The sequence below is a fragment of the Convolutriloba macropyga genome, chromosome 5 (assembly GCF_964194025.1).
Source record: "Convolutriloba macropyga chromosome 5, txConMacr16.3, whole genome shotgun sequence".
NCBI lineage: Eukaryota > Metazoa > Xenacoelomorpha > Acoela > Convolutidae > Convolutriloba > Convolutriloba macropyga.
In genome coordinates, this window is record NC_134472.1 from 46,342,065 (window position 1) to 46,363,623 (window position 21,559).

A 21,559-nucleotide genomic window follows, 5' to 3' on the forward strand; every position below is an offset into this window, starting at 1 on the left:
TGCAGATATGACAAGTGTTATTAGTTTCATGATATAAATTATCTTCTTCTGTGAATATCATCTTTTCATTATGTTTGAAATTATTCTCAGTTTCTATTTCTAACAGATCTCTAGCAAATCTTTTGATGCAGCCTAGACTGAAGTAGTGCTTGAAGTTACTTTGCCAGGTGTAACCCACAGCTATTGGAATATGTTCAGCTATTACATATTTACAGTCATTAGTTGTTACTTCAACAATGCAACATTCTATATCGGCAGCTATAATATTTTTTATATTCTGACGTTTGTGTTCATTTATAAAAGTAATATATTTTTCCTTAGCACAAACATCTCTGGTTTGTACGAGGTGCTGCATTCGTGTTTATTCATATTTAATTTGTTAGTTAAACCAATAGGTACACCTATCACAATAATAACACTTAATGTTGTTTTTATTTGGTCGTTCTAACAAGGTTTCTATATTTTTTATTAGGGCACAGTGTTCTATTTGACCATTACTCCAAACTTGTATTCTTACATCTTTTCTATCTTTATTAAAATCATCCACTTGTTTAAACAATTCTATTTTACCATTACCACAAGGTGTGTATATCCAAATATTAATATTATACAATTTCTGTATTCTTATTATATAAGCAAAATCATCTTCATGTTGTTGTCTTGGTTCAATTAGTTTATCTACATATTTACTTTCTCGAGTTGCATGGTGTGGGGCGGGATTTAGCCAAGCAGTTATAGTTAGTTGTAAGCAGTTGTATTTATAACTACGTATATTTAATATCGATTTAGAGTTTTTGAGATCAGGAGGTAAATCTATATAACTACCAATAGATGCTTTAGTTGGTTCAATGTTTAACTGAATACTTCTTATTCCAAGAAACTCAAACTCATAACCATAACCTTCATATATTTCCTTTTCGAAATCTAGCCACCGATTGAAGTCACCATATTCATATATTGCATTATTATTAATATAATCAGTATTGAAGAATACTTTAGTAGTTTTAACTTCTTCTTTGGTTCTCTTTTTATAATCACATTCAGCCGTGATCTTATATTTAAAACTCTTAACTTTATGAAACTGGTAACAGTTTTTAATTTCTTCTAAAGAGTAATTAGTTGCTTCATCTATATCTTCAATGTAATTCCCACCTTTATCAGTAATATAAAATTCTCTCATGTTCTGACTTGAGTTTATATCGAAGTTTCTGTGTTTTCTAGATACATGCGATTGTGACTCTATGAATGAGTAGTTAGAGCTACTTTACTTCTAAATTCTTCATGACATTCTCTACATTCATACTTAATTCTGGTGTAGATATCCTCTTCAGTTTTTGTTTTAGGTCTGGTGGCTGGTTTAGTTTTAATAATATAATCATCTTCATCCAAATTATACACCCTGTTCGAGATTTCCTCTTCTTCAGACTCAAACATTTTCTCCAATAGTTCCTTATGTTTGAGATCGTATGATTGATGCCTGTATAAAGCCTTCTCTGATTCAAAGGATAAATTACAGACATCACAGAAGTTTATGACATTAGTATTTGTTGACTGAGACATGTTGTATTTTTTAAGGGAAATAATCAAAAAATAATTTTTCGAAAAATGAAAATGAAATGCGATAAGTGTATAAATAAACCTTGGAAAGAATGTTGTAATAATTTGTAAAGAATTAGAATATTCTTGTTATGTATGTAAAAATATGGTTAAGGTTAAAGATTATATAGAACACTTGGGATATCATTATTCTGATCCTGATCAATATCTAACATGTAGTATGTGTAATGTTTAGAAGCATATATCATTATATAGATTTAGAAATAGGAAATTTAGACTATGTATTCATCTTCATAGATATAGATATGGTCATACTAGAAATCAATTCAGAGAGCATGTTTATAAGTATAATATTCAAGAAGACATAGAAAAACACTAATCACGGTGTTTCCACCGATCTCAGTGTTTTTGACTGTGCTATTATTGTTCGCTTTCTTTCATATTTAGCAACCGCTAATAGTATAAGAAGTCAACAAGCTTGGTTTAACATCGCATTAGACTGCTTAGCAGATCGAATGAAAAGTGCATGTCATGCTAAAATGGCCGCCGCCATTGACAAAGAAAGCCACCACCCTAACAGAATTAAATCAAACAAGTGAAAATTTCGAATATAAGATACCCTTAAAAATTAGCTAGTAAAGTGAGTATTTAATAAAATCTTTATTTAATTTTTAATAGATTATACAAATCATTCAATTTAATAGAAGGATTTAATTATTATTTTACTTTAAAACATGTAATTACTTGGGAAATGATAACTAATTTTAACTTAAAAATCATGTGAGAATATTCTAGAAAAAGAATGTTCTAGAATAATTCTCCACGTGGGGATCTTTATTCTCCATGGCACTTTTTGGCTATTCATCATGAGTTTCACTTCACTACAAAAACCAGCGAAAAATTTAAAACAATTTTGCGTCATTTGACGAAACTTTTATAACTGGAGCTTTATCATGCACTTCTTTATCTGAAGAAAATATAAACGTGTTTACTAATTTAACAAATCAAATGATTACATTTTGTAAGGAGAACAAATGCATACCCGACAACACCGCCGAACATAAAAGTGAGACTGGAAAACGAACTAAAACAGAACCCTTTCAGTTGTTCCTCTCCAAGTTCAAGAAGGACCTACTAAGTTACGAGCATCAGGAAACACTGGACAAGTTTGAAGTGAATGTGCCGGAATATTTATCTTTCCACAATAAACTCAGGAGTTCATTCAATATTGGTGAATTTGAGTCTTATCTCACCACAGTCAATAACATGGAGGGAAAGCTGAATCGTTTATATCTACTGACATTTTCTGACAGAGGATACATATGGGGGAAAGTGAAACAAGACATCAAGAAAACAATAAGGATATTCCTTGGAAACAACTGCTGAACGATAAAGGATATTCCTACTCTACCATCCAGAGTTATATCAACTTCTCTCAGGCGTGTGAAAGCTATCCGAGAATCCTAGTCTCAACAGACTACTACTCAGAATGGAAAAAGTTCCTAACAATGTTTTTGGCAGAAGTTCAGAAGGATAGTCAGCTACAATCTAGGTGCATGACAGAACTACAATCTTCATAAATGATAAATGAGTGATAGTTTATTCAGAAATATATTTAATATTAATATTGATATCGATATCCCTACAAATGATACATTAATATTGTTCAGTCAGCTTAATATTAGACTTCAGTCAGCCTAATAATTAAAATTAAAAGTGTTCAAGCATTCTGTAGTTGCACCCTCCCCCACAGTTGCCATTAAGAAAGGTCGAGCAGTACTGCCGTAGCGTGGTAAAGGCGAGTCAACCTTTTATCAAGACCTCCCAAGACTCGGCTCAAAAATGTAACCAGGTACATAGAAACTCAGTTAAACATCATAGATCAATCGTCTCCTGGTTAAAGTCAAAAATTTTTAAGAAACTTGTTTCTTATTATCCAATTCTAAGCAATTTTGAGTTATTTTCAGTCCATCCGATTCTATTGAAAAAAAACTTCGTGAGATGATTAACCTGATTTATTTCAGTATAACTTGGTATATTAGATATGAAATTAGGCTTAAATCTAGCTTTGAGAACTTTTGGATATTAGTGTATAAATTGCATAAATTATACTAGCTATGTACATTTTTGTACACAATTGTGCGCGTAGTATGTATTTATAGTGGTGAATATAGTAGTGGATAAAACAAGGGATTCAACAAACAGTAAAATTTGGCCCGATTCGACATGCGCGATTAGCGTTAGGAGAAAGGGACAAATTTTACTGGTGGTTGAATCCCTTGTTTTATCCACTACTCATATCACCGGCAAAAATCTGCAACTGGATTTGATCAGAAGACATTTCGGCATGAGAACGATGGAAAATCTCAGACTGGGGTACCGATGTTTAACACAAGAGAGAAACTGATTTCTTTTTGAATGTTTTAAAATTGGACTTAACTTGGTTTTTAAAATGCGAATAAAGTTGTTTTTCATCTAGTTTCGCTTATTTAGTGCCTTAGAGCCGTCTTCAGCGCTACATCATTATTCTCAATGGGTGTTGTTGCCCGTAATAATACGGATGACAAAGAGGGCGATTCTCTCAAGGTAGCCGACTTCATCGAGCTATTCGGACTAACATCAGCTGAGAAACTTCGAAGGGATATGGATGCAAGTGAAACTGGAGGAGGCATCAACATCGGACTTGTCATCATTGTCTTATTCGTTGTTGCTGATTTTCTCACTGCTTCCAGTTCTCGTTTGATATCTTCAGTTTTTGGGTAAACCAGGGAGCTAGTAGAATCTGTGTCCATGTCTTCGCGCCGTATCATTGGATTGTTGGTTTTACGACGTCTGATAATGGTGTGGTTTTTCGGCTCTTCGTTGCGTTGGGCTACACGTTGCAGAGAGTTTTCGGCTGCAGACTTAAAGCACAAGAGTCATCAAAAATAGCTTACTCGAAAAAGAGCCCAATCAATGTGTGATGTGATATACAAATCTTTTAAGGCGAATTAATAACACTCATATTTTTTTGCTTATATAGGAAGAGCTGGTGGGTCAAATGCATAGTCTGATTTTTCGTAACTAAAGCAGCCGTCCAATTTTTGTGACAAAATAAAGCAATCTCACCCGAGAGAAAAAAACATCGGAGAAATATGAAAATATTGACTAATTGTGCCTGATCTGTCCATTAGACGTTGTTTTTGAGGTGACTGAAAAATTAACTTTTCAAACAATTTGGACCGTCCTTGCGTTTTCACAATGTTTGACTTGGAAAAAATTTACTTGCAATCCATATAATTAATCCAGATAATTCAATCTAAATTTTGAACTCAGTGAAAGCTTTTTTAGTAGTATGTCACGAGTTGCATTATTTTAAAGGAAAACACAGTTATGATACCAAAAAGTTCCGCATTAACTTCAATATATTTTTGTTCAAATATTACCTGCCTTTAACAGCGTTGTTGTTTCCCCACTTTTTTTTGTAACAGTGGTGTAATGAAATGGTATCATAAAACAGCAAGAAAGACTACTGTCAATTAGTTGGGCAAAATTGGAAAATCGATCGGCATTCCATTTATATAGCCAGCAAACTGACAAAAAATTAAGTTATTTCAGTTGAAATCTGATTCGAGCAACTCGATTTTTTGTACTAGAGAAATGAGGCTGCTCATATAATTTATAGCTTAGTGTTTCCTTCCAATTTCTTTTGTTGAACGAAAAGTGAGATCTGTTACACTTTTTGGCAAGTCTTGTCCTTGGTTTTTCTACTAGAGTTGTTTAAAACTGTAGGGTTGACACAAACATTCCATTTAGAAGTTTTGCAAAAACGGTGAACGAAAATTCTTAGCTCTAAAGGTTTTTTCTGCGATCATTGCGTTTGTCACCCGTTTTCAATTTAAGCGGGTAACGACTTCCTTAACCGAATCAGTAATTCTGGCCTTCAGAAGTCAGCTCCCATACATTGTGGCTCCAAATTTTTGTAGTGCCTTACTAACTGCATTGAAGAAGAAAATCTGGCGTTAGATCTTTTGCCGTTATTCGACTTCTCGTTGGCAAGTCCATCTCAAAAGAAGCAGCTTCCGAGGCCGTAGACTTGTTTGAAGCAAAGCATCGAGGAGTTGCTGTCAAGGGAGGAACGCAGAGCATAGTGTATTCCACAAAACTGGAAAAATCAAGGAAAAAAAAAGTGGGCATACTCCAAGTTGATTTCAGAAACGCATTTAATCCATTGAAGCGTAGAAAAATCCTCAGCTGACGAAAAATTTCGATGCCTGATGTTTTTTTCGTTACCCCCTTTTGTTACTCCCGTCAAAGTGATTTGTTCTTCAGTAGCTCAAAAGTTGACAATCAGCCTGGAGTGCATCAGGGGATCCTTTGTGTCTACTTTTGTTTTCCCTGGCAATCTGGTCTCATAACTTTGAAAGAAAACTACCAAATCTCATGCAAAACTGCTGGTATCCTGATGAAGGAATTTTTGCAGTAACTGAGAATGATCTGTGTAAAGCGTTGAGAATTCTGACTATATCAGGATCAGAATGCGGTTTTTTAGTCCAGGAGGGATAAAGACGAGCTACGGTCAGTCGAACATATGAACGAAACTGATGGTTTGGTCGAGAAGAGCGGCTTAGATGGAATTGAAATTTTAAGAGCTGCTGTAGGCTCTGATCTGTTTGTTTACTCTTGCGTACTAAAAGGCGCTCTAAATAAAAGGGTAACTTTTAGACAAACAACCACATGCAAACGATCCACAATATTCGCTTGATATCCTTCGTTATTGCATTAGTGCCCCCAAAACGGTCTACTCCTTGCTATGCAAGTCTCCCTCAGAAGAATTAGAGAAAATCTTTCATACCTTTGATTCGGTTCAGCGCGCAAATTTTGAAGACATTTTGGGCGTTTTATTGTCAAATACTTCATGGGATCAAGTACGCCTTATAATTAACAAAACCGTAAATGGAGTAGAAAGATGAGCTGATCTATTGCAGGCTGCATATGCTGGCTCCGTTTTTCAATCCTCTGTTCTGGTAGAAAGACTAACAGGCCATGATTCCATTCAAACATCTCATTTGTTGAGAAAATCGTAGAACTAGGAGAAAGTTTGATCACGCAACCCTCTAAAAAAATCAGGGAAAAGATTATAATTAAACTTATGACAACTTGTTAGTAAGAAAAAAACTCCATTTGAGAAAAAGACCGTTTGTTTTCTAGTTTTCTAAAACAATCTGATGCGTGGTTATCTGCAGCCCTTTTGCAGGTTTAGAACTATACTTAGCGCCGACTGAGTTCCGCTTTGCTCTTACTTAAATTTTGACTGAGTGTTAAGCTGTACGAAAACGAGAAAAAATGTCCTTCCTGTTATCTGGGATCTTAATTGTGGTGGGAGATCAAGCCGTGTCATGCCATGTTTGGGGTTATATGATCATTCGTTATACGAGACAGAATTATATCAGCTTGCTCATGAGCCCAAATAACCCTCAAATTTTGGTAGAAGAGTTTATTACTCGACAACAATTCCAGCCTGGGTGACATATTCTTAAACGTATGGAATGTGGGCAAGCCAGCATCATTGGATGTTGCCCGTAACTTTTTTGCTGAAACCAACTGTTATCGCAGATGCGGTAAAAAAAGAGTGGTTTTGCCCTTTCAGCTGCTGAAGACAGTAACTATGAACAGGACGCCAAGAATTGGAGAGAAGTTGGAATTCATTTCAATCCTTTTGCCTTCGAGTTGTTTGGGAGATTTTCAGAAACATTTCGCAAGAGCCTCAAAATGTCGCACTTTGGTTGATAACAGACATTTGCAGTCTTCGGGTTTATCTGCAGCTTTTATGTTATCGCAATCAGTCTGTGTTACAGCAATGCGTGGGTCCGCAAACATACAGGTTGCACGAGACGCGAGGTTGCGGGCACGTATGAAACACAAGCTGACCTTTGAATCCTTGTCTCACCCGTGAGATGGAGAGTCTTTATCAGATATTGTTCCGTACAATGAGAGGGGACAGCATATAATGATGAGTTTTTGACGTTTCTCCGAATGAAAGGGGAGCTCAAAATTGTATTTCTCATCGTATGGGTCGTAAATCAGAGGCAGGAAATTTTGAGGAGCCAGTACAGGAGAAATAACTCTTAAAGATTTATCCAAGATTGTAGCGAAACTGGTTTCATTGATGCTTCGAATTGAACTGATTTTAATAACAAGGATCGCTCGTGAACTAAGCTTTTTCCAAGATAAATTATTGAGAATAAAAAAATTTCCAAACAAAAACAAATGGCAATTTGAGTTCAGATAATATGAGAAAAGCAAATTTTTTTCAAGCGATTTAAAATTTTGATTCAAGTAATGCGCAAAATAAACTGCTAAACGAAGTGAAAAAGGCATTATTAGCAAAACTTACTTGGTAACTGTATGCTGCCGTATGACATTTGGCAATTAAAAATAGAATTTTTTCAGATAATTTTTGATCACAAATGCAGCCAAAAGAAACAAACTATCTGCTTACGCGTAGAAATAATTGATAATGGCCAGATTGGCAGCTGCAGCCGAAAAAAAGCAAGGTATGAAGTGACTGAAAAAGGTGGAGGAGCCGCAGTAGAGAGAACAAAAGAAACAACCTAATTTCACATTTGTTTACTTTTGAGTAAATAAATTGTTCTACTTCAGAAGAAAAAAGTCTGTAAGCTTGCGCCGGAAAATACAGAAAACACATTTTCAAACTCTTGTCAAACAAAATTTTTCCAGAATTTGTTCATTAGTCTTGATAGAAAATCTTTACCCAAATTAATTTATTCTAGGTCAGATGTTCAACCACATAATTTCTTTTAAATCGCAGCATTAAATAGTTTCACGGAAGTTGTTATTTTTCTTCCAACCCGCCTTGGAGCAAAAGAATTATATGTTCAACTGGATTTTTTTGTTCAGTCAATTTTGGCCGATCGGTATAATCATTGTAGAGAGTTCGGATTTATATCATAAAAAAGCCCATCAAAGGTAGAAAATAAAAGCTTTTGTTTTTAATTTTGTTTTTTTCCGATCAGTGAATTTTGAATCTTTGTGAACTTTTGCCTGATTTCCGTTGTTTTGTTTAGATTTTTTGTGATTTTTGTTGAAACTTTGATCAATTTTAAATTGTTAAAATTGTTGAAAACTAGTGTTAGAGTGGTTACCTTTAAAGATCGAAGAGTATTGCTAAACTGGTTGATTTAATTTATTCAAATAAATTTTTGATAACTTTTTTACAATTCAGACTTTTTTAAACCAAAATTATGCTCATTTATCTTGATAATTATCCGAAATTTATCGTTCTTTAATCACATCTTGATTTTTTTTTGTTGAATTGTCCATTTCAATAATATTTGGAAAAATTACTTGTTCTTTGGTTCGAGTAGCAATAGCAAAGATAGTTTTAGTCTAATCGTGCATATTTAAATTTATGAAAACATATTTTTAATATATATTTTTTAAAATTTTTGCATCAGTTTTTCTTTAACGTTGAGTACTGACCTGATACTTTCAAAATCACAGCTTAATTTTTCACTGATTCTATTAACGAGTACCTGAGGCCCAGTGATTATGTTTTATTACTTCAGTTAAAAGCTCGAGTTTTTGTGGCTTCAATACTGTATTTGTGAAAACTGCCTGTAAAACTTTGGGTCTGTTTTTGGTAATAATTTGTATTCTGATGACTAAAAATCACTATTGACAGTGTTCCAAGTGGCGTCCAAGTGGGTTAATATTTGATCTTTTGAGCATTTTTTAGTTAAAATTTTTTTGTTGTTATGACATTTAGAAACAATTGTTTTTTTTTCAGAAACAATAGATTGTGAGCTTTGCTTCTTTTTTATCTTATTTTTGTCAACTTGTAGCTTAACATCAGCATTGGGATCCTATCCTCACGAGGGAATTAGACGTTGGTTTTCATTGAGGTTTTGTGATATGAGAAGTAGTTTTCTCTGGCTCTGATATTATGAGTTTTCATTTTTTTGGATCAGTTATAACTTTACTAACTTTTTTAGGTTCTTTTTTGATGTCATATCGCAATATTTAATTTTTGACGGTTCTTGTACAACCAATTTTGACATGATAAATGGCGCAATTAAACCTGTCAATTGCATAAATTATGATGTTAACGGCTTCGAAACGTTTTCTCAAAGAATTTAATCAAATATTTTGCTAATATTTGTCGTTCATTTTGTAGTTGTATTCCAGAAAATGACTCAATGCAATGAATGCCCATGAATGTGAATTTAACTAATTTAATGATTTTTCTTGATAGCTTATGCTTTTCTTGACTTTGCAAATCTTTGTTATAAGAGATCAATATAGGAAATATATATATATATATATATATATATATATATATATAAAAATTATATATATATATATATATATATGTATATATATATATATAAAATTACATATATATATATATGTAAGAAATCAGTGTCTTTTTAATCGTAATTCTATCAACATTTAACTTAGCTTCATTAATGAAAGATTGTATCTTTTTTCCCGTCAAGCAAAAATTTCTCTTCAAAAAGGTTTTATATTGAAACTAATGGTTTTCGGTCTTTGATACAACAAGTGTTCATAATAATTTTCTGATTTTCAAATATTTGCTAATTTTAATCATAATTTTTGATGTGTTGTCACCTTAACACACTAAAATCAGGTCCAACTGGCAATGAACGCACGCCCACTTAAAACTACTGATTTTTGAATTTGGTTTTAAATCGTATTTCGGTCAACATGTAGCTTATCTCTAATAATGAAAGATCGTATCCTGTTCCCGTTAAACAAATATTTTTCTGCAAAGAGGTTTTATATTGAAACTTAGTTTTTTCTTTGAATCTACAAGTGCTCATAAAAGTTTTCTGGTTTTTAAATATTTGCTAAATTTGGTCATAATTTGTGATGTCTTGTCACCTTAATACACTAAAAAAGGGTCCGATTGGCGTTCAAGGCAAGCACAGTTACAAAAACTGATTTTCAAAATTCAATTCCTGGTGATTTTTCAATTTGGCTTTTAACGGCTCCCCTGCCATTTTCTAGCAAGTATTAACTGATTTTTTGATTATTGACAGTATTTGTCATTATTCTTTTAGTTGTAAACCTTATTTTGGCATGGCTTCCCATGGTGACCTAAATAAATGAACCTATTCAATCATTTCAGTTGATAGCTAATTGCTTCATGACTTCAAAATAAATTCTTTCTGCTTTCGTCATTTTTGTTTGATTAAAACCGAGTCTCGCTAACGCCAGGCTCTATTTCTTTTTGAATTATGTACTAGTTAATTTGCCTACTATAGGTTTCTTTTGATGCTCTTTTCCTTATTAAGAGTTATTTTCAAGCAGACGAAATGTTTAAGTCGTTATTATTGTTTGTTCTTTTTTTCTGTTATTTCTTTTGAATCGTAGGCGTGTTAATGGCAGAATCTCATCCACGCTCTAATGCGGCGTTAAATAGATTAACTATTTAATAGTTTAATTGTTTTTATTTGGTTGAAGCGATTTTTTTCTTTCCCTTTTTTTCAAGATCTCTTTGTCATCTGGAATGCTATTGAGTCAAAATGGTTGATGCGAGAACGCACTTTAATGAGCCCCCTTGCTGTGTATATTATGATTGAAGTATGATTGAGTTTCTGAAGTACATGATCTTACTTTGAAAAAAAAAACGGAAAATAAGCCAAAGCGACAAGGTAATGTGCGTTCAGACAAAATTTTCAGACTCCGTTCAACCACATTTTAGACCTAATTGTCAACCAAAAGAGGAAAAGATAGAAATCTTTTACAAATTCCTATTTTGTTCAAAAAAAATTTGGTGTATCCATATAAAAAATCGATTTGAACTGAAACCACAAAGCAAACTAAATAATTCCGTATTAAGGGGTTAGAGGGACGTAATGTTATTTAGGAGACTAAGGGACAAAACAAACAAAAAAAAATCAAATAAAAACAACACGCATTAATTACGACCAAAACTCAATGTTTCGCTAGTTTTTGTTTTAAAAGAGCTTAATGACAAGGTCAAGATAGCATCAGATGAAATTAAAAAAAAAACAAAATGATTTGAATTTCTCCAGCAAAAGATATCGGCACTTAATTTTACCGAGAACAATTAACAAGCAGACAAACACTAAAAAATGACAGTACGTTAAGAAGTACGTCAAAATGTGAAAGAAAAATACCTTGAAACCTTTTGCAGACCAATGAGTTAAAAGACTTGAAAACTATTAGCTACCAACTGAAATCATTAGATAGTTTCATTAATACCTCGATAGACTGCCATTGAGACCTGTCATTGTGCAGAATTTCATGCCACTACAAAAACAACAAAAAAAGACATTTAAAAAGTCAACAAAATTTTACGAAGAACCGATGTCGGAGCCTTTAAAATCATAAATCAAAATCTATTCATCAAAAAAATTCAATTTAATCGATCGTGCTTTCTCGTAACCCCATTAAAGAGACCCCAAAAAAGATTCTTCAACAATTGGAAAATGTCTAAAAGCAAAAACAAATTAGGAATACTCGGAGTATCAAAGCCAAAAAAACCATTATTCAAAAGATAATACAGCAAAAAACAGTACATTCTAATTCATTTGAAAAAAAGATGCGAGTATTCGTTTTTGCTGAGACTACGCTACAAGAGGACAGAAATGAAACAAATTGTGGCTATTCTGTGGAAAATTGTGGAAAAAGTTTTTTTAAACCAAAAATAAGAACCATTAAATTAAAACCCAAAAAGGTATATAAATTAACTTCTTACTGGGTTACTGTCTCGGAAGTCAATTAAACATGTCTATATATATATATATATATATATATATATATATATATATGTATATATATGTATATATATATATATATATATATATATATATATATATATATATATATAATAAGACAAGAACAAAAAAATATAACAACGAAAACAGGCAAAACTCAAAATTTCAGACAGTTCCTACGCAAACACAGAAAGCCGAAAACCATAAAATGTTCGCTAAAATTATAATGCATGTTGTATGTTCTATGGCTTTCAATTGCCCACAAAATTGGTTTACGGTAATTGTTTTTTGATTTCAAACCATTCTGGTCTATAATAAACATGAAAATTTATCTGTCCAAATAGTCAATGTATCAAAAGTAAATATGAAATTTTAGTTATCGAGTTATCTTAGCGAAAAATTATCAGGTATCAACTGAAAAGAATAGATAGTTTGCTTAATTGCTCCACAGATAGTGAATAAGACCTGTGGTGAATTAGATATATGATTACAAAACGAACAGGAGATGTTGGTAGAACTCGTGATTTCCATGAAAATTTACAAAAAAACTGTCGGAGCCCTAAAAACAATGAGCTTTACTCCGTAAAAAATATTTATTCGACGGGCTTCATTCGAACAAATATGGGATCTCACACTGATTGAACCTCTAAGTAGTTGTAGATTTGTCTAAAATCGGAACGAAAAAAAGTTTTAAAAAAATCTTAAATATTTTTTTTAGCTAAATTACAATCCGAATCCTTTTTCTTTGCAAAAAAAACAACAATTAGACCAAATTGGCCTTGCTATGGCCGGGCTGCTGTTGAGAAGCATCTTTTTTTTCAAACATTTTCTTAAGGACTTCTGCGGAGTCACGTAACCATGCTTAAAACATGAAAAGCGCACATTTAAAAATGACGGCAGTCAACGGAAGTCAATTTCTGGCTAAGTTAGAACATCTCGCGTCTTAAAACTTCTGGCACTGCAAATTTTTGGCATCTCAAAATGTGCACGTGAGTGTTTTAAATAAACATAACTCACTAACGTCAGGCGAATTTCTTTTAAACGACTGGCGAGCATTTGGTTTTTATAATCGCATAAACGGTGGAATATAGTTGTAAGATGGGGTTTTAATGGGGGAGTGGGTTGAATTTAAGTGAGGGTTAACGGGTGGTAGTTAAGCGTGTGTGGTTCGGGTTGGAGTGGGGGATGAAAGAGGGACTGGTGAGGTGAGAGGCAGGTCTAAACCGTACACTCAGAGAGTAGTGAATATAAAGCACTGAGAGAACTGTTCCACGATTTTACACTCACACACTAGTAAACATTAAGCATTGAGATAATTGCTCATCGACTTCCGTGTTTGCCCCCATTTTTCAGGAACAGAATGGTCAGACGAAAAAAAAAAAACTGTGAGAGGAAAAGTCGGTGGAACCAAAACTCTGATAAAAACGAAAACCCAGAAAGATCAATACTACTTGATTGAGAAATTTTATTTGAGAACTGTTGATAATATTCCAAAGTTTTGAAACAAATTTATTAGATAAGTTCAAGTTTTTTTTTCAAGTTAAAAAGTGGATAATAATTTTTCTGCTGAAGTGTACTAGTTCAGCGACTGTCAGCAGATTTGAGACCGTTTTTCAATTGAGTCTTTGAAAATCGTTACCCCAAATTTAGCGCAATTGTTACCTAATTTTTAGCACACCAGCTCAGTCTGGAACCTATGCTTATAGATCAATAGTGTTAATTTTTTGGTTTATCCGCACAATAGAAAAAACTGTGACTGTTTTTCTAGCAGATCACAAAGAAGCTCGATAGTTTGCGTTAGAACAAAATGTTTCACTCGTGCTCATCCACTGTTTTGGCTTAATTGTCTACCAAATTAGGAAGAGATAGAAAATTTTCGGAATTTCAATTATTCAAAGTTATTGGTACATGAAAAAAATTGCTTCCTATTCAATTACTTCGTAAAGTAAATACTGCAACATTAGAGGGCCTATGAGACCTGTCTTTATTAAGGCACTAGAACAAACATTGAAACAGGCATTAGGGAGAGTGGGTAACAAGTAGACAAAAAAACAAAAACGGCAAAGTTGAAAATATGACTATGTTTTTTGAAAACAATTAAACTCAAGTAAAGAAACTCAACTGAAATCAACTTCATAATCCAATGAAATATTTGAATAGGTTAATGTTCTTTAATGCATCCATATGAAGCCATTACCGATGACAAATACAGACGAAAAACAAAAACTCAATCAAAATTTGTGTGAAAACGGTGTCGAAACTGTTAAAACCATAATCTTTTCTGATTAAAACGATATAAACAATCGCGCCCTCTTTGAGGTCAAATTTTTGTGATATATGACTTTTCAAAAATGAGGTAACAAGTAGAAAGAAAAACAAAAAGAATAAAGTTAAATATTACTTTTAATTTTTCCGAAAACAATTAATTTCAAAGCCATAAAAACACAAATCACAAGGAAGCTCGGCAGTTTGCGTTAGAACATAATGTTTCACTTGCGCTTATCCACTGTTTTGCCTTAATTGTCTACCAAATTGGGGAGAGATAGAAAATTTTCGGAATTTCAATTATTGTTCAAAATTATTGGTACATGAAAAAAAAATTTCTTGCTATTCAAATCACTTCGTAAAGAAAATACTGCAACATTGGAGGGCCTATGAGACCTGTCTTTTTTAAGGCACTAAAATAGAACAAACATTGAACCAATTATTATTGAGAGTGGGTAACAAGTAGACAGAAAAAACAAAAACGGCATAGTTAAAAATATATTCATATTTTTTGAAAACAATTAAATTCAAATGAAGAAAGTCAATTGAAATTAATTTCATAACCCAAAAAAATATTTGAACAGGTTTATGTTCTTTAATGCATCCATATAAAGCCATTACCGATGACTATACAGACAAAAAACAAAAACTCAATCAAAATTTGTGTGAAAACGGTGTCGAAACCGTTAAAACCATAATCTTTTCCGATTAAAACGATATAAACAATCGCGCCCTCTTCGAATTCAAAATTTGTGATATATTACTTTTCAAAAATGAGACTAGGTAACAAGTAGAAAGAAAAAAAAGAGTAAAATTAAAAATTGCTTTTAATTTTTCCAAAAACAATTAATTTCAAAGTCATAAAGTTATTTTCCCACAGAAAACTGTTGCGGTCTCTCATTATTCAGAATACGCCATACGTCTAGAAGAGCAGCAACAAATAGAGACAAAATACACACAATAAGGTTAATACAAACCGCACTTAATAAGATTAGGTAACACGTAGAAAAAAGGTAGATTTTTGAAAAATTATTCAAACCTTTTAGCCAAAAAATTTGATCGAAGGTTTCATCAACAATCTTCTATATTAAGAACTGGAACCAACAACACTATTGTTAACAATTTAGCATACTTATCAGCACACTTGGCAAATGATTGCGTAAAACGATGAAAAAAGTGAATAAAAAGAATGAAAATCAGTGAAATGTTCTCAAAACTCTCGATAACTCCGTGAAAAAAAAATGAAATTAAAAAAAAATCTTTTTAATTATATATTCTACGCTGGATGGGCTGTCTAATGATACTGCTTACAGCCCTCTACGATATGTATGTAACAAAGGTACAGAAAATTGTGCTGAAGTTCTTTAAGAAATGTTTCGACAAGTTTTGAAATATTTTCAGCATATTCAGAACTAGACACTCAACACAATAATCACTTTTCTTGTATAATTCCATTCATTCATGTGGATATCTCTTAAAATTTTGCTTTAACACTTACTGACACCTCAACCCAGGTGGTAATTTTTGGCCTGTCTCCGGACCGTAGCATGTTTTTTGCATTGGCTGTCATGACTCTACAATTTGTTTCCTCTCCCCGCACTTTTCACCTTTAGCACCAATTAATAGGCAAGATTTTAAGACTTGGGATCTTTTCCGCTTGTACCACCCTTCCCCATGATTAGTATAGGGTATGGGCAGACAGTACAGACACAAATTAGGTATGGGCCAGACGGAGCCGCGTGACCGAAAATTTGTCCAGACTATGAGCTCCTGTCGCACCGGACCCCCCCCCCCCCTGTCCGTGGCCCAGGTCCGTCTGGTGCATACCTGTCTTGGGTCGAGGACTTATTCTTGGGTACTCTGTTGTTTGCAAACCCCATTCACACGTGCTATATTAACACACAATGATTTGCGTAGTTTGTAACAGCAAGGGGGGTTAACAGGAAATATTCCAGATTTGAAGCAAGTGGAATTACCTTACAAGATTTGTAGCATGGAGAGATTGACTCGCTCGCTTTGCATTCATTCATATCGGTTCCATTTTGATTGGCGTAGTGACATGTATGAGACGGTAATGCGATAGTTGAATCACCAATAGTCGTGGAAGTTTCTTCATCTGTTATGTTGGGAACAACCCCATTCATTTTATCCAATTTTGCATAAGTTTTTAGTTTTTTCACTGAAGCAAAACAATTTTTATTTGCATGTGCCTATATAATTTTTTAATAGTGTATTTCAAAGGTGTATTTAAAAACATAACATCATTATTTTGTGTGCAATTGATATTTCTGATTTTGGGCACCTCCTATAGGCACCTATAGGCGTGTAATTATAGGCACTTTAGTATAATTAAAAACCCTTTAAACAGATTTTGCTCAACCATTTCAAAGTCAAACTCGAAATTAATTAATATCAAGACTCAGAATTTTATATCTGCAGTTCAGTGCTCAACAAACAATATCTTAAAACTTTAGTTACCTGGTCTGGAATTTAAAACAAACTTAGGTTTACAGTGGACATTACAGTTTGGCTTCAGTTTGAGGTTGTTTAAGTGATAGTTATAGAACTACTTTTGTATGCACTAACTGATTAGTGCACCAAGCACAGTTGAGATGAGGTAAAGGAGATTTGAAATGAAGTCTAAGGCCAATCATTGGGGCATAAAAAGTACTTCTCTAACTCGGTTAGACAACATATTCAAATACAGAAAACAGAATTATTTCCCAAACTACAATTAGACACTTAAGCTGCTGCTTTTGATGTATTTGTTTTGTTATTAAGGGATTTAAAGCACTGCCATTCCAATCTATCTAGTTATGCATTATTCCTAATCTATATCACAATGTGTGAGATGCTTATTTCCAACAATTCATCTATTAAAATGCAATGATATAAAATCTAGTTAGTCTAGACCACTTCGTAAGGGCCTGTAATTTATTAGTGGAAATTTAGGAGAAGTCTTAATGGACAAAAGGGGTTTATATAGCAATAGTTACTTCACGAGCGTTTTTACCAATTAACTTAAAATTGGTTTAACAAATCGCGATGCCTTCAGTTTTTAGCGCCTAGTTAATTTTTTAACATGGATTCCCAAAATTAATGAAATGAAGGTAGAACGTAGAAAACTAGCAACTCAATGATTGCTGGGCTTATTCCGCATTTGTATATTTTTTCGTGCCTCTTAGATGACTTCTCGCAATTACAAACTCTCAATTTTGGCTATTTCTAAAATTTTCTAAAATTGGTAAAATTTGTTGAACTAACAAAACTATCATATAGGGTTCTATTACTTCGGTAAACTAACTAAACTGTCGCATAGGGTTCTATTACGTTTTTGCTGACCTCGTCAATATGATTTTTACCACTCGAAGGGAAGTATTGGTGGAGCGTCTTTTTTGATCGTTAAAGTTTTCGAAGTGCCTTTAAAACAGGGCGTAAAAGTCAATGTCCCATTTGGAAAATAAAGGTTCGGTCAAACGGCTGAACAAATTGAAGAGCAGAGAAGACAGTGTGGTTTTTGGTTCAAAAAATTAGTGGAGAGATAGCAAGAAAAGTAGGTGTGAAAACTTTTTCGCTAAACGGATGAATTTTTTATTTTTACCTACTGGATTGTAGAGCAGTAATTAAAAAAGAACGTTGTTAATTTCCTCTGGTACACATAAGAATAAAAAGCAAATGGTAAAAGAGGCAATGTAAAGTTAAGAATATAACATTCTGTAAAATTAAAAAATCATTAAATTACTTAACTAAAATGTGACATTGCATTAGTAAAAAAATAGCCTAAAAAGCGATTATAAAAAGTTCTCACAATTTTAGATGTACATCATGAAGATTTACAAAATTGAATTCTAATGCTCTCAATGTCAGCTTTCATATCAGTTACTTTTGGGTCCTTCAAAAATTTTTTCCAAAAAGGTTCTTTCAGTTCTTTTTTGAAAGAAGATTTCGATGTTGTTTTCAGTCTAATATTAGAAGGCTTGGAATGGCTTGTGCAATAAAAGAATTAGTTGAAAACTTTTTGTTCTTTCTTATATCGAACGTTATTTTCTTCGACCTGTTATGTTGTTTAATTCTCATGTTAGAGAGAGGTTCAATTTTATATGCTGGAAGATCGTTGCTGAGTAAGCGAAAAAAAATTTTGAGCAATGTTATTTCAAGAGAAAAGAGACTGGTAAAATTTTGTAGTGAAGTTTGAGATCTGTGGACCGATCGCATTTTTTCCTATTGAAAATGGTTTTTATTCCCCAACTCACTGTTCTTCTAAAGTTGTGAGTAATGATTTTTGCAACCCTATCAAAATTAAAGCGGAATAATGTAGATGACTTATAACTATTGCATTAAGCAAAAAAAATTTTGTTTTATCTGGTAAACTGTTACTTAGTGTATTCAAAACTTTTATTGCACAAGCCATTCTCTGAAGAATCTTTTTCACTTCTCCATCAAATTTTAGTTTGCTATCAATAATTATGCCAAGATACTTCATACTATTTGATTCTGCTATTCTTTCGTTGTCGATATTCAGAACAGTATTTGTTAACCTCTTCCTGGTGCTGAACACAATATATTCTGTTTTTTGTTTGTTCACCACTAACTGGGACTTTGCAAAACAGTCGATAATTTTTGAGATGTTTTGTTCAAGTTTTTTTGACGATATTTCATCAGTATCGGATGTAAAAGAAAAGTGTCGTCTGCATACTGGACGACCATGCAATACTTTTCTACAATCTTTGCTAAATCGTTGACGTAAATGTTAAATAAAAGAAGCCCTAAAATAGTACCTTGTGAAACTCCTCTTTTCAAATTTATCCAATCTGATTCAATTCCATTTAGGACAATTCTTTGAGATCTTTCACTCAAATAATTTTCTATTTAATTGGTAGCATGTTCGTCAAAACCTATATTCTCAAGTCTCCGTAACATTATTTTATGGTTTACAGAATCGAAAGCCTTTGAAAAATCGAAACATTTTTAGCTTGTAACAATTTTTCTCTTGTTGAGTTCTAATTTTTATTTGTTCTGTCGATTTCAGGATGGCATCAATTGTTGAAACTTGTTTTCTCTAACCAAATTGACTTATAGACATTAATTGCTCACTTTCTAGGAAACTTGTGATCTGTGAACTGAACGCTTTTTCAAAAATTTTTGACAAAGCAGAAGTGAACGAAATTGGTTATAATTGAGTGGGTCTTCGGGATTTCCTTTTTGAAGAGTGGAGTTACACTAGCTTTTTTAAGATCTTCTGGAAATTTTTCTTCTGTAATGAACTGATTAATGAGATAGCATAGTGGTTCTGCTAGCGCTGCTTTAGCATCTTTTACTGCCCAAGCTGGTGTTTTTGAAGGACCGAGTGGTTTACTTGTATTCAATGAATCTATGAGCACATTTACTTCCTTGGTTGTTATATATTGGAACGTGAAACATTTTCTCAAAGCATTTTTGGGAGGAATGCTGTTTGTTTGTTTATTGCAAGCCACTGAACTCTCCTAGAGAGAAAAATCTGTAATTTAGAAGATTTGCCATTTCCATAGGCTTTGTTTTCTTATTATCAAAACTGTTTAATAAATATTGAATTCTTGTTTGAGCCTTTTCTTTATTACGAAGATCTTGGATGAAGTTCCATCTGGCTTTTTCACTGTTTAACTCCATAAAACTTGAGAAAAATTGTTTTTCTTTTTGACGAATCAAATCGTTTTTAGTTTCGTCATCGCTAATTCTTGAAAACTGTTTTCTTGTTTTCCCACATAGCCATTTTTTTTGAAGCAAAAACTTTGGTTTGTCCTTTCTAATATAACAGGCTTTAATTGAAGCATATAGTGCTAATGCTGTTTCAATAATTCTTTGAAATTCTAATAACATCATATCTCCCGTTACTGCACCTTAAAAGTTTCTCCAGTCTGAATTTTCAATACAATTTTGGAACGCTATGGCTGAATGTTTTTTTTTGTCAAAAAATTTTTTCTTTGTTGTTTTTGATTTTAGCATCACAGATTTAAGAACCGTGATTGTTGCAAAATTATCAGTTTTTTAAATTGTATCCGCTACTATGCCTGTTTCGTAATCGTCTGTTATGATATAATCGATAAAAGTTGACGAAGAGTCAGTCATTCCTGTAGCTGTATAAGTATTCGATGCTTAAGATCATATGGAGAAAATACAGATTGTAGCAGACTTCTGTCGCGTTTTGCAAAATAGTTTAAGTTGTAGTCTCCAGCAATTATGACAGATTTTCCTTCAGTCATAGCAAGGTCAATTCCCAGGACCAATTTTTCCAAAAACATCTTTACAAGCTTTTTTCGGGACAGTATGCTAAATATAGTAAGCATTTCTTTTTTTTGTATGCTCAACTCAACCCATAAATTTTCAAAACTTGTATCCGGAAAGCAGTTGAGATCATCGAGGAGACGAGGTTTTAAACATTTTGGAATGTACATTATAATACCATCAACTTTTGTTTTTGTTGTTTGGATGCGATCTTTTCGAAAACAGTCAAAGTTTTGCTTATCTACATGCCAAAACTCTTCCTGATGATTTTGTTACAACCATGTTTCATTAAAAGCATATATGCAGTTGTAACCAATGTCTTGAGATGGTAGCCAATGAGTTCCTTCAACAGCAGATGTCCTGCTAAACTTCTGGCGTTTTGATGTAGAATTTCAATAGAATTTATTAGAGTTTTAATGTAGAATCAAATAATTCTATCTCTTTCATCATTAGTGCATATGGCAAAATTAGTCCCGGGTTTTTTTCGATGTCGCCACTTTTTAGTAGAAGGTACCACATAACAACCAAGAAAAAAGAAAGGTTGAATTTGGATGTTATGGCATATTGTTTGCTGTTACAGCTTCCAACGTTTTAGTCAAGGGTGTCCCTCTAAATAATCTAAACTAGAAATGGTGTCTCCGGGTGCATTTTTGACCTTGACCATCTAAAAGCCGAAAATACTTTTAAATATTCAATTTTGAGCTACGTTT

The 21,559-nt window shown here is 33.1% G+C and overlaps 1 protein-coding gene across 1 annotated transcript; it reads right to left on the reverse strand.

The window, feature by feature from the left end:
• Positions 1 to 3,949: 3,949 nt before the first annotated feature.
• LOC142340042 (uncharacterized) lies at positions 3,950 to 17,154 on the reverse strand. The gene is made up of 3 exons (XM_075390443.1): positions 17,112 to 17,154; positions 16,565 to 16,767; positions 3,950 to 4,460 (listed from the first exon to the last, which is right to left on the reverse strand). Exons 2-3 carry the CDS (start codon positions 16,730 to 16,732, stop codon positions 4,047 to 4,049), a joined length of 582 nt encoding a protein of 193 aa, XP_075246558.1. The 5' UTR covers positions 16,733 to 16,767; positions 17,112 to 17,154; the 3' UTR covers positions 3,950 to 4,046.
• Between the last annotated feature and the right edge of the window lie 4,405 nt (positions 17,155 to 21,559).

Bases quoted from the DNA above. Each gene is read 5' to 3' on its own strand.
- LOC142340042 (XM_075390443.1), bottom strand. From the start codon at position 16,732: ATGAATGGGGTTGTTCCCAACATAACAGATGAAGAAACTTCCACGACT. The intron at 4,461-16,564 runs GTAATTCCACTT...TTGTGCTTTAAG, and splicing joins CATGCTACAAATCTTGTAAG to TCTGCAGCCGAAAACTCTCT.